Source organism: Podarcis erhardii (assembly GCF_964252035.2).
Source record: "Podarcis erhardii genome assembly, chromosome: 13".
In the NCBI taxonomy this organism is placed as follows: domain Eukaryota; kingdom Metazoa; phylum Chordata; class Lepidosauria; order Squamata; family Lacertidae; genus Podarcis; species Podarcis erhardii.
Genome location: NC_138502.1, coordinates 19,133,338 through 19,153,041, shown reverse-complemented (window position 1 = coordinate 19,153,041; position 19,704 = coordinate 19,133,338). Strand labels below are relative to the sequence as shown.

General features: G+C 48.9%; 1 protein-coding gene across 3 annotated transcripts; it reads right to left on the bottom strand.

Annotated features, from left to right (window-relative positions):
- Positions 1–522: 522 nt before the first annotated feature.
- SH2B1 (SH2B adaptor protein 1) lies at positions 523–14,259 on the bottom strand. Of its 3 annotated transcripts, XM_081836689.1 has the most exons (11): positions 13,929–14,189; positions 12,904–13,031; positions 10,436–11,364; positions 10,199–10,300; positions 8,796–8,887; positions 7,762–7,868; positions 5,789–5,977; positions 5,407–5,633; positions 4,529–4,700; positions 4,159–4,267; positions 1,581–1,748 (listed from the first exon to the last, which is right to left on the bottom strand). In XM_081836689.1, the coding sequence occupies exons 3-11, from the start codon at positions 11,285–11,287 to the stop codon at positions 1,730–1,732; spliced, it is 1,869 nt and encodes a 622-aa protein (XP_081692815.1). In that variant the 5' UTR covers positions 11,288–11,364; positions 12,904–13,031; positions 13,929–14,189; the 3' UTR covers positions 1,581–1,729. The 3 variants fall into 3 exon arrangements, with proteins under 3 accessions (XP_081692813.1, XP_081692814.1, XP_081692815.1); XM_081836687.1 differs by lacking the exon at positions 4,159–4,267 and having other exon boundaries at positions 523–1,748; positions 13,929–14,259; XM_081836688.1 differs by lacking the exons at positions 4,159–4,267; positions 12,904–13,031 and having other exon boundaries at positions 523–1,748; positions 13,929–14,202.
- Positions 14,260–19,704: the final 5,445 nt, after the last annotated feature.

The following is a 19,704-nucleotide window of genomic DNA, read 5'->3' as shown; positions in this document are numbered from 1 at the left end:
TAAACAACAATCCCAGAGAGGATTAGAAAATTGTGTCCTTAATTTGCAGCCTGAAGTGGTTCTACCACAGGCATAGGCAAACTAGGCCTTCCAGATGTTTTGAGACTACAGTTCCCATCATCCCTGACCACGGGTCCTGTTAGCTAGGGATGATGGGAGTTGTAGTCCCAAAACATCTGGAGGGCCGAGTTTGCCTATGCCTGTTCTACCGCTTCATGCTGCCACACGTGCACAATGTCTGCGAAGCACTCTGAGCGCACCCAAGCACTATATGAACGTTGCTAAGCATCACTAGATGGGTCACATGTGCTGGATAGGGACAGGGAAGTGGCATCATTTCCTCTTGGTTCCTATTAAGAAAGTTCTACAGGGATCATCCAGAAGGAAAGAGATTCTCCTCCTGCCCCACTTTTTCCTTTTTTCTTTTTAAGACTTTTTCTTTTTTCTTTTTAAGGTCCAGTGTGTAGTGTATGGGGAGGATTATTGTGTGTTTGTTTCAAATCATTTTTTTCTTCTAAAAGGTAAAATGACATTTCCTTTATTTTCATACAAACTCTCCCCCCCCCAAAAAAAAATTTAATCAAAAAAAAGACAAAAAAGACACAGATGAACAAACGGTACCTCAGCGCAAATTTTAAGAAAAGAGAGAATTGAAGAGACAGAGAGGGCCTGAGCAGTCCACCTAGTCCACAGTAGAAAAATAAATCTTAAGGAGGGGTGGGGAAGGGTGCAGCAGGAACAAGAGGAGGGGACAGTACCTGTGAAAGGTGTATATTCATAACATCTTAAAATTTTACCTGGGGTAGTGTAGGCTTTATAATGCGTGGCCAGTCCCCAAGCCGGGGTGCGTGGGGCGAGGGGGAAGAAGGAGGAGAGGGACGAAAGAATATAAATATATTTCCAACCAGGGAAGAGGGAGCTGGCCTCCCCCTCCCCATCGCCCCAAAAGAGGAGATGGGGAGGGGGAGGGCGTTACATTCGGAGACTCCATACATTCAGCAAAGAAGGGCAGGGGTGCAAAAGACTGTGTCTGGAGTCAGAAGGGCAGACCACCCCGCTCCCACCCACCGCTCCATGTAGTGTTTACAGTGAGCTATTATTCCTGCCCAACTGCAGAGATTTGGGCACAGGGGCGGGAGGAGGAGGAAGAGGAAGGGAAGAGGAGGAAGAGCAGGCCCGTTTCCTTAGAACCCAAGGCGGGGCTAGAAGTAGTGCGTACCAATCTGTCGCAAGCTGGGATCACAAAACCAGGAGGAGGGTCTCGTACCTATGTTTTTGGGGCAAGCGGAAGTGGGGTTTACTCCATACCCAAGGGAATGGAACGGTGGGGTGGGGGAGAATGGGACTGTGGGGGCAAGGCCAGTCCTCACCCTCCCCAAAGGTTACGCAGGGAAGCATAGAAGTCTTTTGGGTATTCAAGCCCATCTCGCACCCGTGGGCCAAGGCCAGGTCTGCCCCTGGTGATGGACACCAGAAGGGCTCGCGTCTTTCTCTGGCTCATATTCATGGGGCTCAGACAAACGAGTACTGGTTGTTCACAGCCCGGGCTCGTCCTTCCGATTCCTCCGGGAGGGGAAGGGATCCTCCTCCTCCTCTTGTGGCTGCTGCCTCGTCCACCTCTGGCTCCACCATCCGGCCCTCCTCCTCCGCCTGCCCCTCAGACTCTGGCAATCCACGGTCAGGGGGAGCGAGAGGCGGCCGAGCTGGGGGGAGCGGAGGCGGCGGCAGGTTACGAGAGGTGTTCGGTTCTGCGGAGAGAAGAGAAAAGAGACAGACAGACAGACAGACAAAGAGAAACAAGAGGGCCCGGGGTTAAGACAAAATGTGGGATGGCGGACACAGAGATTTATCTGAGCCCTCCGCCCCCCCCCAATGTCCAGTCCAGAGCAAGGGGCTCCCACCCCAACGAGGTTTTTCTAAAATCTGAGCAACTCCAGTGTTGTCTACATCCAGTAGCTAGAGCACTTTGAGCACAATCTTCTGGGCGATGCTTGGGAAAGGGTGACAACACACATCAGAACTTAGATGGCACTGCTGCATTTGTTGTGGCTTAGAGCAGCCCTTGCTAACCTGGTGCAGATCTCATTACCCTTGTCTACTCAACATGCTGGCTGGGGCTCCTGGGAGCTGGGAATCCAACCCCATCTGGAGGATGCCACATTGCAGGGAAACTGTGACTTAGGAAAATTGCCTTCTGTTACATGCACAGTAGTAGTGGCCTGATGAAATCACACAGGGACAACTGCTGGGCAGCTGTGTGGGGATGAGGCAGGCTGGCATGACTCGGGGCTGTGCGTACTCTTTGCTTTAAAAAACAGCAATATCCAAACTCTGCCCTCCACCAAGAAAGCCAATTCACAGGGCTGTCAAAAGTTGTCCAAAATTACACAGTGGCATTCATTTGTTTATTACTTGTAACTTATTCTACTTCTACAAAATACTCAGTGCAAAATGTTTATTGTGGTTATGTCTATTCCTTAGTATTTGTAATAACGGCAGCTAAGGTTTTGACCCCTTCAAGAAATCTCAGGTAATACTTGTGAATGTTAAATGATTAGAATAGGTATCTATCTGCCCACCTCAGCCAAGGGGTTGCATTTGGCCCCTGAAGCACCTGCTTGCAAGCCCTGGGCTGTGGTGCCAAACACTTGGAGACTACCAAGGTTGGCAAAAACTGTTCTACAACCTGGCCAATGACTCCTACCAGCTCCTCTGTGCAATTTTCACCAAGCACGGCCCACACATTCATTCTCATCTTCACACGCAGATTGCCATAAAACTTTTTTTAAAAAAATTGAGAATCATTCCTTCCAAGATCCCTGTTTCTGCAACCAATGCCAAAGTCTGGCATTACTCAGAGACAGTATTTGCAGAATATTTGCAATGAGACGTGTGTGTGTGTGTGTGTGTGTGTGTGTGTGTGTGTGTGTCGAATTCTGAATATCCCATGTGTCTAAACCTTTTTCTCCTTCTTTCCCTTAGCTCAGGGATGGGGAACCTGTGGCCACCCAGATGTACTTGGATTCCAGCTCCCATCAAACTTGACCAATTGGTCAGGAACGATGAGAGCTGCAGTCCCGCAACATCTGGAGCCAAGCGGGCTCCCCATCCCTGCCTTAGACCTACTTCAGGCTTTACCTGGCCATGACACAAAACTAGAGGCCTGACAGCTGGCTTCGCTAGAGCATTTGTTGAGCTGCCGGTGTTATATAATATTGCTTAGCTGAAACTGATTAGGCTTCATTAGGAATTTCAAAAAAAAGAGAGAGAAGTGTTTGATGGCTTCTTCTTTCTCCTCCACAAAAACTAACTGAATGGATTTGGCTTAATTGCCAGCATAGCGACCTTTTTTAAAAAATAAAATAAAATTCTCACGCTATGTAGGCAGACACCTTCTCAATTCTGTAGGCTCTTTTTAATTGCGCCAGACAGAATTAAGTCTGCATTTGCTTGGCCCTAAATTTTCCTCACGGCACATGCCTTTACTCTAAAGTGAGTTTGGGGGCCATCAAATTCAGAATCCTAGCAGCCACATCTGGTTGCTGAGAAAGTTGGGGGGAGGGGATGAGCAGCAGAACAGAAAGCAATACTACATCATACCAGGGCCTTGTTATTAACTGTTTGCTGTCGATATGTTAAATAACAAATTGGGCTATGGCAAAGCACTGCTGTATCCAACACAATCAAGATTGCACAGGGGATACAATAAGCTTAGTTGCAAACTAGGGCTGCAAGGGAGCACAGAGAAGCTCTGTACGTTACAAGCTGCCAGAAAGACGAGGTTGGCAGCACATCCTGTAACATTTAAAGCTCCACATGGTCACCACGGCTAAAGCCCATCTACAGAGAGGGAATGTAAGAAGCTGATTTTTACAAGGCAGGCAATTGGTCCATCTCCCTCAGCGTTGCTACAAAAACTAGCAGCAGGGCTTCAGGCAGAAATCTCCCCGCCCCCCTAGCTGTACCTGGAGATGCCAGGAGGAGCCTCTTCCCTCTGAAATCTCCCCCCTACCTGGTGTCACAGACACAGTGGATGGTTATGGGCATCGCACATCTGCATGACCCGTGGATAGCGATGGGCTATGGCGTGGGGGCTGTGACACACACACACGCTCGCAACTCTCTGCCTTCCTCCCGTGGTAGCTATGGCACACTTACACGCAGTCACCCGCAGAGGCGGCAGCAAGGATGGAGATGAGGTTGGGGGGCGAGTCGGGGTCCCCACTGAACCCAGACACCGGCGCTCGGCTCCCAGCCCGGTCCCGGCCTGTGACAGAGATGCCCACATCAGAAATAGGGATTGGGGGTGGGGTAAGAGAGGGAGAGCGGCGGACATGAAGAGGGTGGGGTGTCATCGCCCCTGCGCGGTGTGGAGCAGAAGACTCGGGGCGGGGAATCTGGGGGAGGGGGAAATGTGTCTGGAGCCACAATGGGAGGAGATGGGTGGGAGATGGAGCATGGCATGGATTGGCAACGGTGTCAATGGTCTTCCAAGCCCAGGGCTCCCCGGGGCTCTGGCTACGCTCACCGTGCAGCCTCTGCGAAGCAACCACGTAGCTGACGAGCGTCACGTCGCTGGAGCCGCCCGACTCGAGGGGGATAGGGTGGACCCGGAAGTGCTCCAGCATGTCAAAGATGGTCTGGAACCAGAGGTGCTGAACCCGGCATTGCCCGTCTTCGTTAAGGGAGAGGCGCAGGTGCTGGTGGCGAGATAAGGAGGCCTGGAGAGAGGTCCCGTCAAGGGCCTGATCCTCTCCCACCCTGTCTCTCAACTGGCACCATCTTTCTTTTTCTTACCGTAGACTCCGGCGTATAAGACGGCTTTTTAACCCCGGAAAAGAGGTTAAAAAGTTGGGGGTCGTCTTATACGCCGGGTCTGGGTGCCATGGAGCAGAGCCCGTTCTCTCCCCCCCCCCCCCGCCGCTGCGGCGGCTCTGAAACAGCAGCAGTGGGCAGCGGGCGGCAGGCTCCACTCCGCGCCGGGCGACTTTCTCCCGGCACGGAGCTGCCCCCCCCCCCGCTGCTTCGGAAGCAGCAGCAGGGGCGGCTTTCTCCCGGCACGGAGCTGCCCAGCGTATTAGGAGACTGGGCTTATAAGACGAACCCCCAAATTGCAGCTGCCAATTTGGGGGGTCGTCTAATACACCCAGTCGCCTAATACGCCGGAATCTACGGTAATTGCATTCACACCCCACCTTTCCCTCCCAAAGAACTCAAGGCGTTGTATGTGGCTCTCCTCTGCCGAATTACAGCCTAAAAACAAGGCTGAGGAGGTCTGGCCGATGGTCACTCAATGAGCTGCACGGCTAAGTGGGGGCTAGTACCCTCATCTGCAGGGTTCTAGTCCCAAACACTGACCCACTGCGCCACGCTGGCTTGCCCAGATACCCGCACACGTGTGCTCACCTTCGCCTTCCCCTGAAAGTTAAAGGTCAGGACGTATTCCCCGCGCCGCGTCTCGCTCTGCCGCACTAAGAAAACGCCGTGGCTGCTGGCTCCCCCCGCCAACACCAGCTGGGCCGCTTTGAGGCGGGACAGGGTGCCGTGGAACCAGGGGTACTCGGAAAGAGGGTGCTCTGTGTCGCCAAGGCTTCCCCCGCCTGGGTCGGGCTCCCCTTGGAAAAGGAAGGAACCTGGAGCAGGGAGAGAGGAGAGAGCCATCTGCCAAAGCCTGTTCAGAGAATTCTGAAGTCTCTCTCACAGATTTCACTCTTGAGCCCGTCAGACCCACACACCCCCATTCTCTCAGAATGGAGAGAGAGAACTCCACTCCACTCCAAGGCATTACCTGTGGTGTCCGGGGTTTCAGGGAAGGTGGTGTGGAGGAGCCCCATGGGGAACGGCCCTTCGTCAATCGGCACTCGAGGTGGCAGCTCGGGAGGCAGCAGCTCCATTGAGTCAAAGTGGGAGGCAGCAATGGAGACGGAGCTGGGGGACATGGAGGCAGAGGGGCGCTCCATCAGTCCGCCATAGGCACCTGGGGAGGGGATGGACAAACAGGCCAGGTCACAAGCAGCACACTAAGGCAGCTTCAAAAAACATTGTGCAATTCCCGAGGTTATCATGGACTGAATGTCTTAAATAGCCTTTTCTTATGTAAGCGGCAAATGGAAAATTGGAAGCCCTTTTTATTTTTATTTATTATTTCTTTTCCATCTTTCTCTCTCTTTTCTTTTTCTTCTTTCTCTCTATTTTCTTCTTCCTGCTTATTTTCTGTGTCTCAACACTGAAAAAATATTGTGCGATTCCTTGTCAAGGCTACATTTTGTCCACTATATATACAGCATAGAAAGCATAGTTCCTGCCTCTCCAAATTTTGATTTTTAAAAATCTGAAGTATTAAAACTGGCCTTTCCTTCCAACAGTAGAGTAACAGCTTTATGGCTGATGCTGTGTATGTTGTTTTAACATATAATTAAGCAACCAATAGGTGACTAGATTGAGAGAGAATATGGTTGGGCACTCTCCCAAACCTCTGTCTCTAGGAACAGAATCAAACAGTTACAGATCACAGACCATATTAAAAAAAAAGAGAACAAAATAAAATACATTTAAGCTCCACAGAAAAGTGAAATACATTTAAAATGCCATGTAACTGTATACAAGATTTTCTAAAGCAACTAAAAACGAAAGACTAACAAAAATTAATAAAACAGTGATGATATGTCATTGTATACTGCACAGTGTGTCATTATTTAAGAGACAAATTAATAAAACAGTGATGATATGTCATTGTATACTGCACAGTGTGTCATTATTTAAGAGACAAAGCCAGTTCTGATTAGTATGTAGAAATCTTTGTTTTTTATTATTCTGTAATAAAGTTATTTATTTCATTTATTACATCTTCACCCCATCCTTTCTCTCAAGGAGCTTGCAATAGCATACGGAGTTAGTGTGCATTCCTGTTTCGAACTCGGCCCCTCTGAAGAAAATACCTCAGGTTGGAAAGCATAGAAAGGTGGCACTACAGCTTTCTCCTCTAAGACTAGACCACACATGGGGAATTTTGTCTTGTTAACCGCCCTGAGATCTTGTGATGAAGGGCAGCACATAAATCCAATAAATCTAATAAAAAACAAAAACCTGCAGTGCTCTTGATGGTTAGGCTCCAACACCCAATATGGCGAATAGTCAGGGATGATGGGAGTTGTGGTGAAATGACACCCACAGGGCCACAGGCTCCCCATCCCTGGATCAAACATTAATGCAAAGACAGAATTTTATCATCTTGCTGCAATAGATGGCTTTGCATTTTACCAGAAGGGGAAGGCAGAATGCTGCTTGACTACAGTCATACCTCATGTTACATTTGCTTCAGGTTGCGCGTTTTCAGGTTGCGTCCCACGGTGACCCGGAAGTACTGGAAAGGGTTACTTCCGGGTTTCGCCGCTCGCGCAGACGTGCAAAATGACATCACGCGCATGCGCAAAAGTGGCGAATCACGACCCGCACACGTGCAGGTTGCATTCTGCTCGTGTTGCGAACAGGCCTCTGGAACGGATCCCGTTTGCAACCAGAGGTACCACTGTACTACTACACCTGCTTAGGTTTAGGAAGAACCATTTCCCTGGCAGTGCTGGATGGAGGGGCCTTGCCAGCCCTACCTGGCAAGGCCAGGGATTGAACCAGGGACCTTTTTGCATACAAAGCATGTGCTCGGCTAACTGAGCTACAGCCCTTCCCCAACGTGGCAGCAGATCATTTTGCCAAGGGAGTGAAGCTGGGGCTCTGCTGGGGGAGGGAGAGAATGCCACAGACCTTGGCTGAGCTGATCGCTGCTCTCACTCGGCACCATGGGAAGCTCACGGCTGGGCATGCTCTCCGAGTGGTTCATACACGGCTGTTCCAGGCTGTCAGTGCTCTCTCTGTGGAGACAAGTGCCATTAGCCAAAACCAAACATCTGTGTCCGAGGCCAATATACTCCCCAGTATCAGATACAGGGGGGCAAGCAGGGAAGGCTTATCACACTCATGCTGGGCTCCTACTGGAAACAGAAACACTGGACATGCTAGAGCTTTGGTCTGGCTGCTTGCTTCAGGGAAGGGGGAACCTGTGCAATGCCCTCCAGATGTTGCTAGACTACAGCTAAGTGGTAAACCCTACACAAATCTGGAGTGGAGTCCCTAAGGCAGCTGGGTGGTGCCTTGTATGCCTCCTCCCAGCAGCTCCTGCAGCCAAGCTGGGGCCAAACATATTGCTCTGTTTTCCTTTGGGCCACATCAGATCAGGCTAAGATTGGGGGTCTTGTCTCAGGGCAGTCCAAGACTGCCTTACACACTGCCTAGGCTCGTGCCCCCCCCCCCGAGAGGTCTCTTTGGTGCCACTAACACCAAACCGGAGGCACACTCCATTGTCTCTTGAGACAGATGGATGCCAACAGCTCCCACCAGCCCTGACCATTGGGCCTTGTTGGCTGTGGCCAATATGGGAGTTGCAGTTCAACAACATCTGGTGGACCAAAAGTTCCCCAATCCCTGGTTTATGCTTTTAGTGTGGGCAAAGATTGCAAGGCATGCCTAGCTGACCTTTCCCATTCTCGTCTGCCTAAAGGTTCTCGTATGAAGCTGTCCTATCTGTCAATCTATCTCAGACCACAGGTCCACATAGCCCAGGATTGCCTTCTTTGAGAAGCAGCAGTTCTTCCAGATTTTCAGGGAAAGGAAGCAAGCAAGGCTTTTCTTAGCCTTGCTACCTGGGATCCCTTTAACTGCTAAGGATGCTACCTTTCGCAGGCCCAGCAAGTGCTCTGCCGCTGAGCTCTGGCCCTCTCCCACAGCCTGGCACAACTTACCCGAGGCCCATGCATTCCTGAATGTCAGCCAACCAGGAGCGCATCTGCAGCGAGTCAACCGTCTCAAGGATGTACTCCAAGGAGCTTGACAGCTGTGAAGTAGAGTGGGAAGGGAACAGCCATAGACACATTATGCTTTGGGGGGTGGAGGGTGGAGGGGCTCATTATTCCTAGAACATGCCCCCCCTCCCCTCCGGTGCCTCCCAAAAGCCAAGGAAAAAAGGAAACATGTCACCATGAGAAATTCAGTAAACTGCTTCCTAACCCTTTTGTGCAAGAATGACAAGAGCTGCTGAAGCCAAATGATGCTGAAGTTAAAAACCTTCTGCAAGAGCTGAGAAGATAGAAAGCGTTCTTATACTGAATCAGACACTTGGTATATGTAACTCAGCATGGTCTACACGGACAGTAATAAGAGAATGAAGCCTCCCTCTGCATGTTTTGGCCCTCAATAGAAAGAAGTCAGTTCAGGCAGCAACGGCTGGCAAGGTGTTTAAGGAGACCTTTGTCCCATGTTCTTTATCAGCTGCCTTAGCTGCCCCTCTACACCATACTGACTGAACCCCCCCCATTTGCTGTGCTTTTACCATGCAAAAAAAAAGAAAAAAAAGAAATCACAAAGCACCCACATACCCTTCTCGCTCTCAAAGCACACAGATGTCATGGTCGGCCTCCAGGCATATGAAAGCAAACCAAGCATATGACAAAGCATATGAGATCAAACCAAGAGAAAAAGAAGGTCGGGGAATTGTCATGAGTCTGCTCAGGAACAGCAGTTCCTGCCAAAGCTAGTGAGGTCCTGCTAGAGAGGGACCAGGCAGCTGCAGATCCCACCAGAAGTGAGAAGCAAGGAGGAAAGTAGGCAACGGCAGAATGCACACTCCAGCCAGTCTGCCTTGCAGAAGTGGGGGAACTATTCAAGCCCAGGGGGCTGCACTACCATATGGGCAGCTTTGGGGGCCGCATGTCAGAGATTAGAGACACCAGACAGACAAAAACTGCGTGGGCAACGGATACAGCTCCTTGCTTTAGTCAGGAGGCTACCTTCCAGCCTGCAGGGGAGAGTCCCAGGGACCAGACAGAGGGCTGCACCTGGACCTTGGGCCTGAGGTTCCCCACCCTTGCTGCTGTCTTAGCTGCTGGTGGGAGGGACTTCCTCTGGGAAGGTAGCGCAGGCAGAGAATGGGGACACATCCTCTCACTGAAAAATGTTATTATTATAAGCAAATATGTAAATTAACTCAAAGGCACGTAAGCATTATGGCTCCAATTATCACAGAATACATTTAAGGTTTAGGGTTGTTGTTTTTTGGTACCTACTTGAATAACTTTTTTAAAAAACCAGGCTCACAAAACGAAGCCACTAACTTTCTGCCCCTATGCAACCTTTTTCTTCTCCTCACCTTGAGCACAAAGGTGTTCTCTTTGTCTGGCATTTCCAAGGGGGTTGTTGTCCGCACGTCCACTACGCAAGAGCAGGCGATGCTGACCCGCGGCTTGGATGCCTAGGGGTTAAGTTAGGGAGAGCCACAGTTACGCCGATGCCCCTCAGCGCGGGGAATCTTGGCGTGGGGTAATCCTTTGGCTCTCCCCGCCCGGGATTTCTTCCCCCCGCCCTGATGCAGTGACCCATGGCTCACCTTTGGTGGGATGTAGAACTCCAAGAGGTAACCCTCCCCCTCCCCCTTCCCCGCTTTGCGCAGGAGAAGGCGGCATTTCTGCCAGCGCGTCCGGCTGCCCCCGCCTGCCCCGTCGTCGGCCACAATGTAGTTCAGCAGGCCCTCGCGCCGCACGCTGGCCAGTTCTACGCGGAGGGTGGCTGGGGAGGCTTTGTTGAGCCGCAGGCGTTCGAAGCGGTGAGTCCAGCGCTCGGAGTCGCCACCCCCTGAAGAGTTGGAATTGCTGTTGGCGCCGGTGGTCGCCCCGTCCGCGCTGCCAGGGGGCGACTCGGTCGAGGTCTTCCACTGCAGGATGCCCCGGACGCTGCCCCGTACACTGCGGCTCACGTTGCGCAGGGAGAAGCGCTTCTTCAGCTTTGGTTTGGTGGCCGTCACGGCTGTTGCGGTGGAAACGTCTTCGGAGCTACGGGACTGGCTGCTGGAGAGGCCAGAGGGCGGCCCCAGGGGAGGCTCCACAGGGGAGGCCACGGAGGAGTCGCTGCACGTCTCAGAGAGGTCACGTGCGGAGGAGCAGCCAGTGAAGGGGGCGATGTCGCACCGGGGCGGCGAGTCGCTGGCATAGGCCCGGCTCACCTCCGCCTCAAAGTGTTCCAGGAAGTGCTCGGCAAAGCGGCGAGAGAAGGCAGCTTCAGCTCCTGGCGTGGCAAACTGGGGGTTCTCACCCAGGAAGGCCCGAAAGCGGCGGGCAAAGTCCACCGCGGCAGCGCGAGCGTGCGCCTCGCAGAATTCCCGCCAACCCGGAGAGGGAAGAGAGGCGGGTTCCCCCACCATCCCTCCCCCGGTTGGCGACAGGGGCACTGCGCTCCCATTCATGACTGCCCGGGTGGGGCCGGGTAACAACAAACCCAGCGCCAGGACTGGGCAGCTGTTGGAACTAGTGGCCTTGTGACCTGCAGAAGGAGAAACGGAGAGACCGTTATGAAAATATGAGGAACAAACAACCTCACGGGGTTACTACTGTTGTTCCGGATGCAGGGAAGAAAATGGGGACTTTGGGGGAGAATACAGCCACTCACAAGGAGGAATGAGTAAGAGCTCAATAACACTGTTAAGGACCTGAGTAACTTACCCAAGCGGTAAGATGCAACTTTATAGGTAACATCTCATGTCACATAACAGAAGACTCTCACAAAGAAGGCAACCCTAACTCTAAATGCACAAGACTGCTTTGGAATTAAAGAAGGGAGAATCATGGCATTACAGAGGCAACCAAGATGCAGTCCAGCAAATATAATTAGAAAACAATGGAAACTATTGAAGGAGCCAAATCTGAAGCTGAGTGCTTGGTTCTTGTCTTTAGGTACATTACAAACCAATGCTTTCCTGAAGATTCAATGTTAAGCTCTGAATTAAGCATCTAACCCCTCTGAAGACAGAGAGCAGATCACCTTTTTTCAGGGACAGAATTAGATCTCAGGGTGAATCTCTAATTCATAGACAGATCTCTATCCCTAAAGTGGCATTCAACAATTATTCAATACAGGAATGAATAATAAGGTTGTGACAGTTTGGTGAATCTCATGACTAGCAAGAATCAACAACATGATTTTGGCCAAATTCCGCTACAGCTGAGTTCTGACAGTGAAGAATGCATGGGTGGGCATAAAGTAGACTGCAGCCCACTTACGGGCTGCTGGCAAACTTCTGGAGGATAAGTTACACCTACTGATTACTGGAATGCTTAGAAAGAACGCTGGGTGGACCTTAGTCTAAATTTGCAGGGCACTACTTATGCCTGAAAAGTTCAAGAGTGCCTACTCAGGATCACTGCAAAAACATTGTGAATATTCACTCTAACTCTGGAATTTTACATGCATTCGTGGACCATGGGGATTCTATTTTAGTTTTAAAGAATTGATGGATCATGCAAGACTAAAATTGGATCACCTCTGGAATAAGTGACTGAAGGATACCTTCTACTGAAAATCAGACCAACTGTGCTTACACGGTAAATACCTCTTGCCGAACTACTGCAGAATGCTTGTGGGGGAAACTGCTTGATTGAAAACACCTCAGCATGAAAAGCCTTCAACCTTTCTACATGGAAGGTGCTTTCAACCTGAGAGTGCACCGAGAGTGCACTTTCAGAGACCTAAGGGTGTAACAAGAGGTCTCACCTGCATTCCAATAGGATAATATCACATACACGTATCTGCAAGTTTCAGTAAGCTCATGGTCAAAGTCATACACCTGCATCTATCTACTGTAAGATTTCATGAGTTAAGCCCTGTCCATAGCAGGACTAACTCTCAACAGTTAAACCCGTCCCTGCTGAGAAGCAAACTGCTTTGTTACAAATAGCAATGTCCACCTTACAGAGGACAGTGAAGTGTAATCTTCCCAGCCCTCAACTGGGAAGAAACCATCCCAAAGCTCCACTTCTTACCATGTTGGAAAAGATCAAGTAACTTTAGTACCATTTCCAGTACCTGTTATTTTTTCCAATTGCTCTTCCCTGCAGCTGCATCTGATATTTAAACTGAGGGTAAATGCTATTCAGTTTGCCTATTCCAATATGCTGATTCCTCTGAATGTGTAATTCCATGAATGCAAGGCACTGAAAATGGAGAAAGGATAGCATCACGATCTAACTGGTGAAAAACAGGGTGCAAGCTTCAGAGAAGTCCCCTGTGGAAAGCCTCTTAACCTCAAAATTGGAAATGGTAGTTTCTCAGGAGCAGGATGTCACATGGGGACTCGGGAAAAGGATGGAAAGAAACAGTCCAGCATAGCAAATACTTCTCTTCTCTGACGGACGGAACTTTTAGTCTTGGCAACCTGGGGAACTTTTAGAGGTGCAGGGGATTGGACGGGAGACCTTCGGAAGGACAACTGCCTACTCTACCACTAACGGACCATTCCCTAACTAAGGGATTGGTGGCGAGAAGAAGAGTGGACGCCACTACTTACTGAAGGCACGGAGCTGGCCACACAGAACTGAGTGCAAAGAACACATTTCCCTCCCATACACACGTGCACCGAATTAGGGAAGGGAAGGTGGGGGGGGGCACCTCCTCATGGTTCTCTAAGCCGACCAGCCTCCTACCTCTGAGAGCTCTTTCGTGCTTTTTAAGCATCCCACAAAGCTGGCTGCTCTGCGTGAGGGAGCTTCACTCTTCCCCGAAGGGAAGATGCACAACCTGGCAAGACTGCCGAGGGTTGTGGGGAGTCATGCAGGGCGATCCGATGCCCGCTTCGCCCTCGGAGGCAGGCCCCGGCCAGTCCGGCGGGCCCCGGCTCCCCAACGAGCGGGCCAGGGCGCGCAGCCTAATGAAGGCACGGAGCCCCGTCAGGGGCTGGACCTGGCAGCCCCCTCCCTGGGAAGCGGGTGCGCGGGAGCGAGCGGTCCTTCCTCAGAGGGCGGAGGCGGGGCTGCGGAGGGGGGGGAGGCACTTCGTGGATGGGGGGCGCTGAGGGGGGGGGCTCCGCTTGGCTCCGCGCGCCTGTCACTTACCATCTCGGCCTCGGATCCCTTCCAGGAGGAAGGGTTTGTCTGTCCCCGTCTTTCTCCCAGTCTACCGCACGTCACTTCCGCCTCCGGGTTCCCTTTCGGTCAGGTGACTTTATTTTCTTCCTTTAATATCCGTCTTCGTCATCCGCTGAGAGGAAGAAGGGGGAGAGGGTTGTTGTTGTTCTAAGCTTCAAGTTACCATAGAGAGGAACGTATGCTTGGCGCTGGAGGGGCCGCGTAAGATGCGCGGAGCGTCAGTTGACGTAGCTGGCCTTCTCCTCGTTGGTTCAGGTGTTCAAGTTGTTACCACGGCAACCAGTGACGTAGAGCTACCAGGGGCTCCCGGATCGTTGTAGAAAAAAAAAGGGGGGGCGGTTATTCGGCGTAATATGTCTCTGTCCCGTTGCTGGGGCAACGGCGCGGCAACATCATCCTCCGGAACTCAATGCGCATTTACGTGGAAGTAAGTCCCCCCGCGCTCGGTGGGGGCTCCTTCCCATGTAGGTGTGTAACAGAATTGCAGCGTTAGTGCACGGCCTCTGAGCAAGTGCAGAGTTCTTTCGCTTTTAAAAAATCCTTAAGCAGCCGCACATTTGTAGCTTCGCCATAATCATCGGCGATTGTGATTTCCCACCTCTCTCTCGAATCCACTGAAGCGATTAATTTGTTCTGGACAAAGGTACGGTAGCTGCATTCAAATGGATTATATTTCAGTGTAACTTTATCTGCCCAGGCGTTGAAAAAGTCAAGGAAACCAGCCAGAATTCCCTTTGCTACAAGTCTCCCTCATCAGGTCTTTGGAACCTTGCTGGCACTCTATGAGTTTGCTGGAAGCATGAATGAGGTTGAGTCTGGCGCTTATGGCCATATCCATGCAGGTTCCAATCGCCACCAAAATCCTTAAGATCCACTTCTAAATAACTGAATCCAGCTACCATAACCTCTAAAGCAAGATAAGAGGGCATCCCAAAGAGACCTGGAGCTAAACTGGGAGCTTCTCTGAGGAAGATACCGAGGTGTGGATAAATGCTAGGATGGAGTGCAAAAGCTCCTGAAGTTAAGATATAGATACAGTTTGACTGAGAGGCGTGAGCCCTGATGCTGTACTTCGCCTTCTACCTGTGGGTGGGAGGAATGTCTAAAGGCAATTAGGGTAGTGTCAATTCTTAGCGACTTTTGGTATTCCCAGGGATTTCAGAAAAAAACTATTTTGTAATACAATCCCTATTGAACTATCAAAGGAGGGGAGATGCTAGACTTGCCTACAAACTTGTCCAAATCACATGTTGAGATTAGGGGCATGGCCTCAACCAAAGTCGCTGCACCAAAGTACGATGCTCACAAGCAGGCACAACCAGAAAATGCCAGTGTCAGTCAGCCACAAAGAACCTGGGATGTGGAAATGCACCATATGAGATCACTGATGGTTCAAAAATAGAAGTTTAGGAGAGCAGGAGGGAACTACTACATCCTATCAACCATACTGGACTGGAGCAGTTCTGCAGAGGGAAAACCCAGGAGTATTAACTCACACAACTATCAAGCCCGTTATATAGAACAAACAGCACATCTATCTCATGGTTATAAAGACAAGCAGCAACAACATAAAAAACAGCACAAAATGCACACACACACATCTAGAATATAGCAGAAAATGGATACTGGTTTCTAAACAACATGAGGTCAAGCCACATCAGTTCAAGAGATTTGTGAAGACTAGAAATTGAAGCATTCCATGAATCATGAAAGCTTGTGTGAAACAATGTGATCTGATATTGCCCACCCCAACACTTTAGTCTTGCTATCGATTATATAATTAATTGATAGGGGAAAAAATTCAGACGAGCAGGATGATAATTTGTTGCTGCAAATGTGCAACTGATGTGCAAGGAATTCAATCCTACTTTGTGCTGTATCTTCCCACCTTCATAGTGGGCCAACCTTGGCAGGCGGGTGTGGCTACTCACCTGTCAATCACCTGACATCTGTATGATATCAGGTGATTGATTCCCACCCATTTGTCAAAGTTGGCCTGCTTTGAGGGGGCAGGGGAATAAAATATCTGACCCACCGGGCCAAAAAGCTTCCCTACTCTTGCTCTAATAGCTTACAATATTTTAAGAACCAGGTCTGGACCTTACGGTGGTGTTTGGTGAGCCCAGAGGCAAAGTAGGCAGAGCAACAAACAATACTGTTACCTTTGTTTGTTAGGCTACTTTGTGCACACTCTCGCACCACCCCCTCTTCCATACAGGCAAGAAAGAAGCATGGCCAGAGTTGAAGGACACATTCCATGCCAGCCAAGCACACGCATGGATGGTGGTGTGAAGCAAGGCCAGTGAGGGGTGTGACTTGGTAAAGGATGTGGACTGCAGAGAGTCATGAAGATCAAATCACTCCTGGGTCTGTGGCTTCCCACTCTGGCTTATAGTACAGCAGGCAGCCTCCTGTGGTACAGACTAAACTGATATTTTAAGCTCTTCTGAGGAGACCCTGCTGGCCTCTCTCTCAGCAGTGAATTGTCACTTGGTGACAACACAGAAGCAGGCCTTCTTGGTGGCAGCACCCACCTTCTGGAATACCCTCCCCTCTTGTGAACTGGGAGACAGAGACAGTAATGGCTTTTAAACATCTCTTAAAAACTGATATGTTTACCCAAGCTTTCCTGGACTCTGACTCTGGTTAATTTTTAATTTTTTGTACACAGCTTGACTTTATCTGCTATGTACAGTTGTGTTTGTATCTCGTTTTTTTTAAAAAAATGTGGCGGTGGTTTTATTTAAACCACTTAATGGGATGTTATTATATTGAGTGGTATAAAAATGTGATTTATAAATAAATGTGTATGCCGGAGGGGAGCACAGCTAGGTTACAGGAACTTAGAACAGGAGCAATCCTGCTTGTGGTGAAGAAACAGTGGAATAATTTTGTTACAGGTCCTACACATAAACGTGTGTTACTGCCTATAACTACGAACATAGCGGGGGCATAGTGACATAATGCGCACATGACAGAGGGAATGATGACGTAGCACGCACATGCCCTGTGGGCACTTTGTGGGTGCCCTGTCCCCTTATTTTAAATGTTGTAGGAGCCAGGGCACCCAGGGACTTGGTGCCTATGATGGATGTAGCACCTTACACACCCTTCTAGGACCTTCCTCTGCCTCAATCCTCTTCGTGAGTTGGACTTCACTCTTGCATTTATTCTGAACCAGGCTATAGCCTGGGGTGACTAGTTTATAGCCCACTGACTGTTACTGGATAACAACTAGAGATGTATCTGTCGGTTTTGACTTCTTTTTTTCATTTTTCTAGTCACTAAGTACAGTTTGCTATAATTCTTCATGCTTGCATTTTTTTTGGGGGGGGGGGGTAGAAAGTCCTCATGAAATATTGTGTTACGGTAAAATCTGGGTGCGAGGCTGCTCTGCCACCCAGCTTGTTGGACTAAGTCCGCGGGTCCCTGCGGAGGAAAATGAGCTCAGCCGGAGACAGGAGCAAGCCGCAGAAGATCCAAGTTTATTGCGCAAGAGGTTCAAGGTGAGATTGAACAGCGAGAAAGGGGTGACATGAACTTTTGAAACTTCCCTCCATGTCCCAGAATACAGTGCAAAATACATCCCAGTTACATCATGAATACATTAAGAAGAGGTTGGGTTACACAGATTACATCATGAATACATTAAGAAGAGGTTGGGTTACACAGGATTAATTTATGGAGGAGGGAGGGGGGAATATGCAGAGCTGGAGATATACGCAGATAAGCACATCCTGAGTACCGGTGATGAGAAGACAATGGCCAATGTACTGGCATTGCCCGGAGGAAAGGCTTGGCAGAGTGATTTGATAGGATTACGGTCTTGACACCTTGCTTGAGGGATTATGGAGGACAGGGGAGGTGTCATGGAGTCCTAGATAAATTGAGCAAATTGGCACGTTGAGTTTCTATGAATTTTATAGATTTTAGTCCCTTTTGACACTGACAATTGGAAATAAATGGATATATTGTAGCGAAGAAGAAGGTGCAGAAGACATGCCCCCCCTTTCGTATCAATTGGTAGTATTTGTGTGCATTTCTTCTACTATACACTTTTGTACACAATTTTGGCAAATATGCAGGTTTTTGCAAACGTTTTCTAATATGGTGCATTGTATTTTTTAAAAAAAATTTTACATATATGTGCATCGACATGCACACTTTGCCTTAATACATTCCACTGTAAAATTTGGAGAAGGGTGAATTTCAAGGAATAGCCACATTTTGATTTGTTTTGGAAATTGGGCACGTTCATATTAAAATGCAAACTAAACCAAATTTCTCTCCCATCCCTAACTACAACTAGTATTGTTCCCAAATCTTGCCCATTCTCACAGGGGCTGAGAACTGGCGTGTTGAGGGATACTTTGGGCATTGCTGCCAGTATTTTATTTGTGGTATGAAAAGGCAAAAGTACATAAAGGTTTCACAAACCATATAATTAGGAAAAAAATGTATAGAATATAGGATAAATATAAAAACTTATTGGAGACTAAAGCATCACTTTGGCTTTCACCTTTGGAAGCCATAGCGGTGAAAAAGGAAAATAGGATGGAAAGATGGGCAACTTATAGAAATTTGCTAAGTGAGGAGGGTAGAGAATTTAAATTAAAAGAGTTTAAGGATTTATCAGGGATATTAACAACATGGTTACAATATCATCATTTGAATGAAGTATTTAAAAAGGATATGAAGCGGGGGGTTGGGGAACAACTATCACAATTAAAGAGAGACCTGTTAATGTTAAAGTGATGTCTAAAATGTATAAGATGTTATTGGAATGGGAGACAAAGCACAAACAAGTCAAATGAATGATACATTGGGCAATAGATATTGGTCATAACATAGAAATGGAAGCATGGGAACGATTATGGAATACGGATATAAAATTTACAGCATGTTATGGTTTAAGAGAAAATTATATGAAAATGGTATATATATGGTACCTAACACCTAGTAGATTGGCAAAAATGTATAAATGAAAATTGAATAAGTGTTGGAAATGTAAAGCGAAAGAAGGTACCTTTTTCCACATGTGGTAGTCTTGCAATAAGGTTAAAGCTTTTGTCATCTACTGTCTCCTCAGTACCACCCCCAAAATACCCCATTTCTCTTGCAAATGAGCATAAAGCAATTTTGGGATTTCCCACTTCTAGTGTTTTGCTTGCATTTGCATAAGCCCTTGGGTTGTGTGCCCCACCCCAAGCCTGCTCATAAATCTCTCCTCTGTGTGGATAGTGCCATTTCAGCGACGCTAGGATTGACACTCGGAGAATAAGCTATTAGTACTGTATATACAAATAGGACCTGCAACAAAACGTTGTGTGGAGTGCACCTATTAAAGGTTCCAAACTTGTACTTCTCCAGAAGACTTCATTCCTCCCAGTCAGCCATCATTCTATGCCACTGAGCATATTAAATCCTTGTTAGGGTATTTGGGGGTATTTTCTCTCTTACTTCCCCCACACATGACAAAGAAGATTTGTTGTATTCATGAGAAACATAAGAGTTCTACTAAGCCTGCTGATAATTTGCTCTTCAGTTTGGGTTGGTGCTATTTTGTCTACATAAACGTAAAGGGACCCCTGACCATTAGGTCCAGTCATGGCTGATTCTAGGGTTGCGGCGCTCATTTTGCTTTATTGGCCAAGGGAGCCGGCGTACAGCTTCTGGGTCATGTGGCCAGCATGACTAAGCTGCTTCTGGCGAACCAGAGCAGCGCACGGAAACATCGTTTACC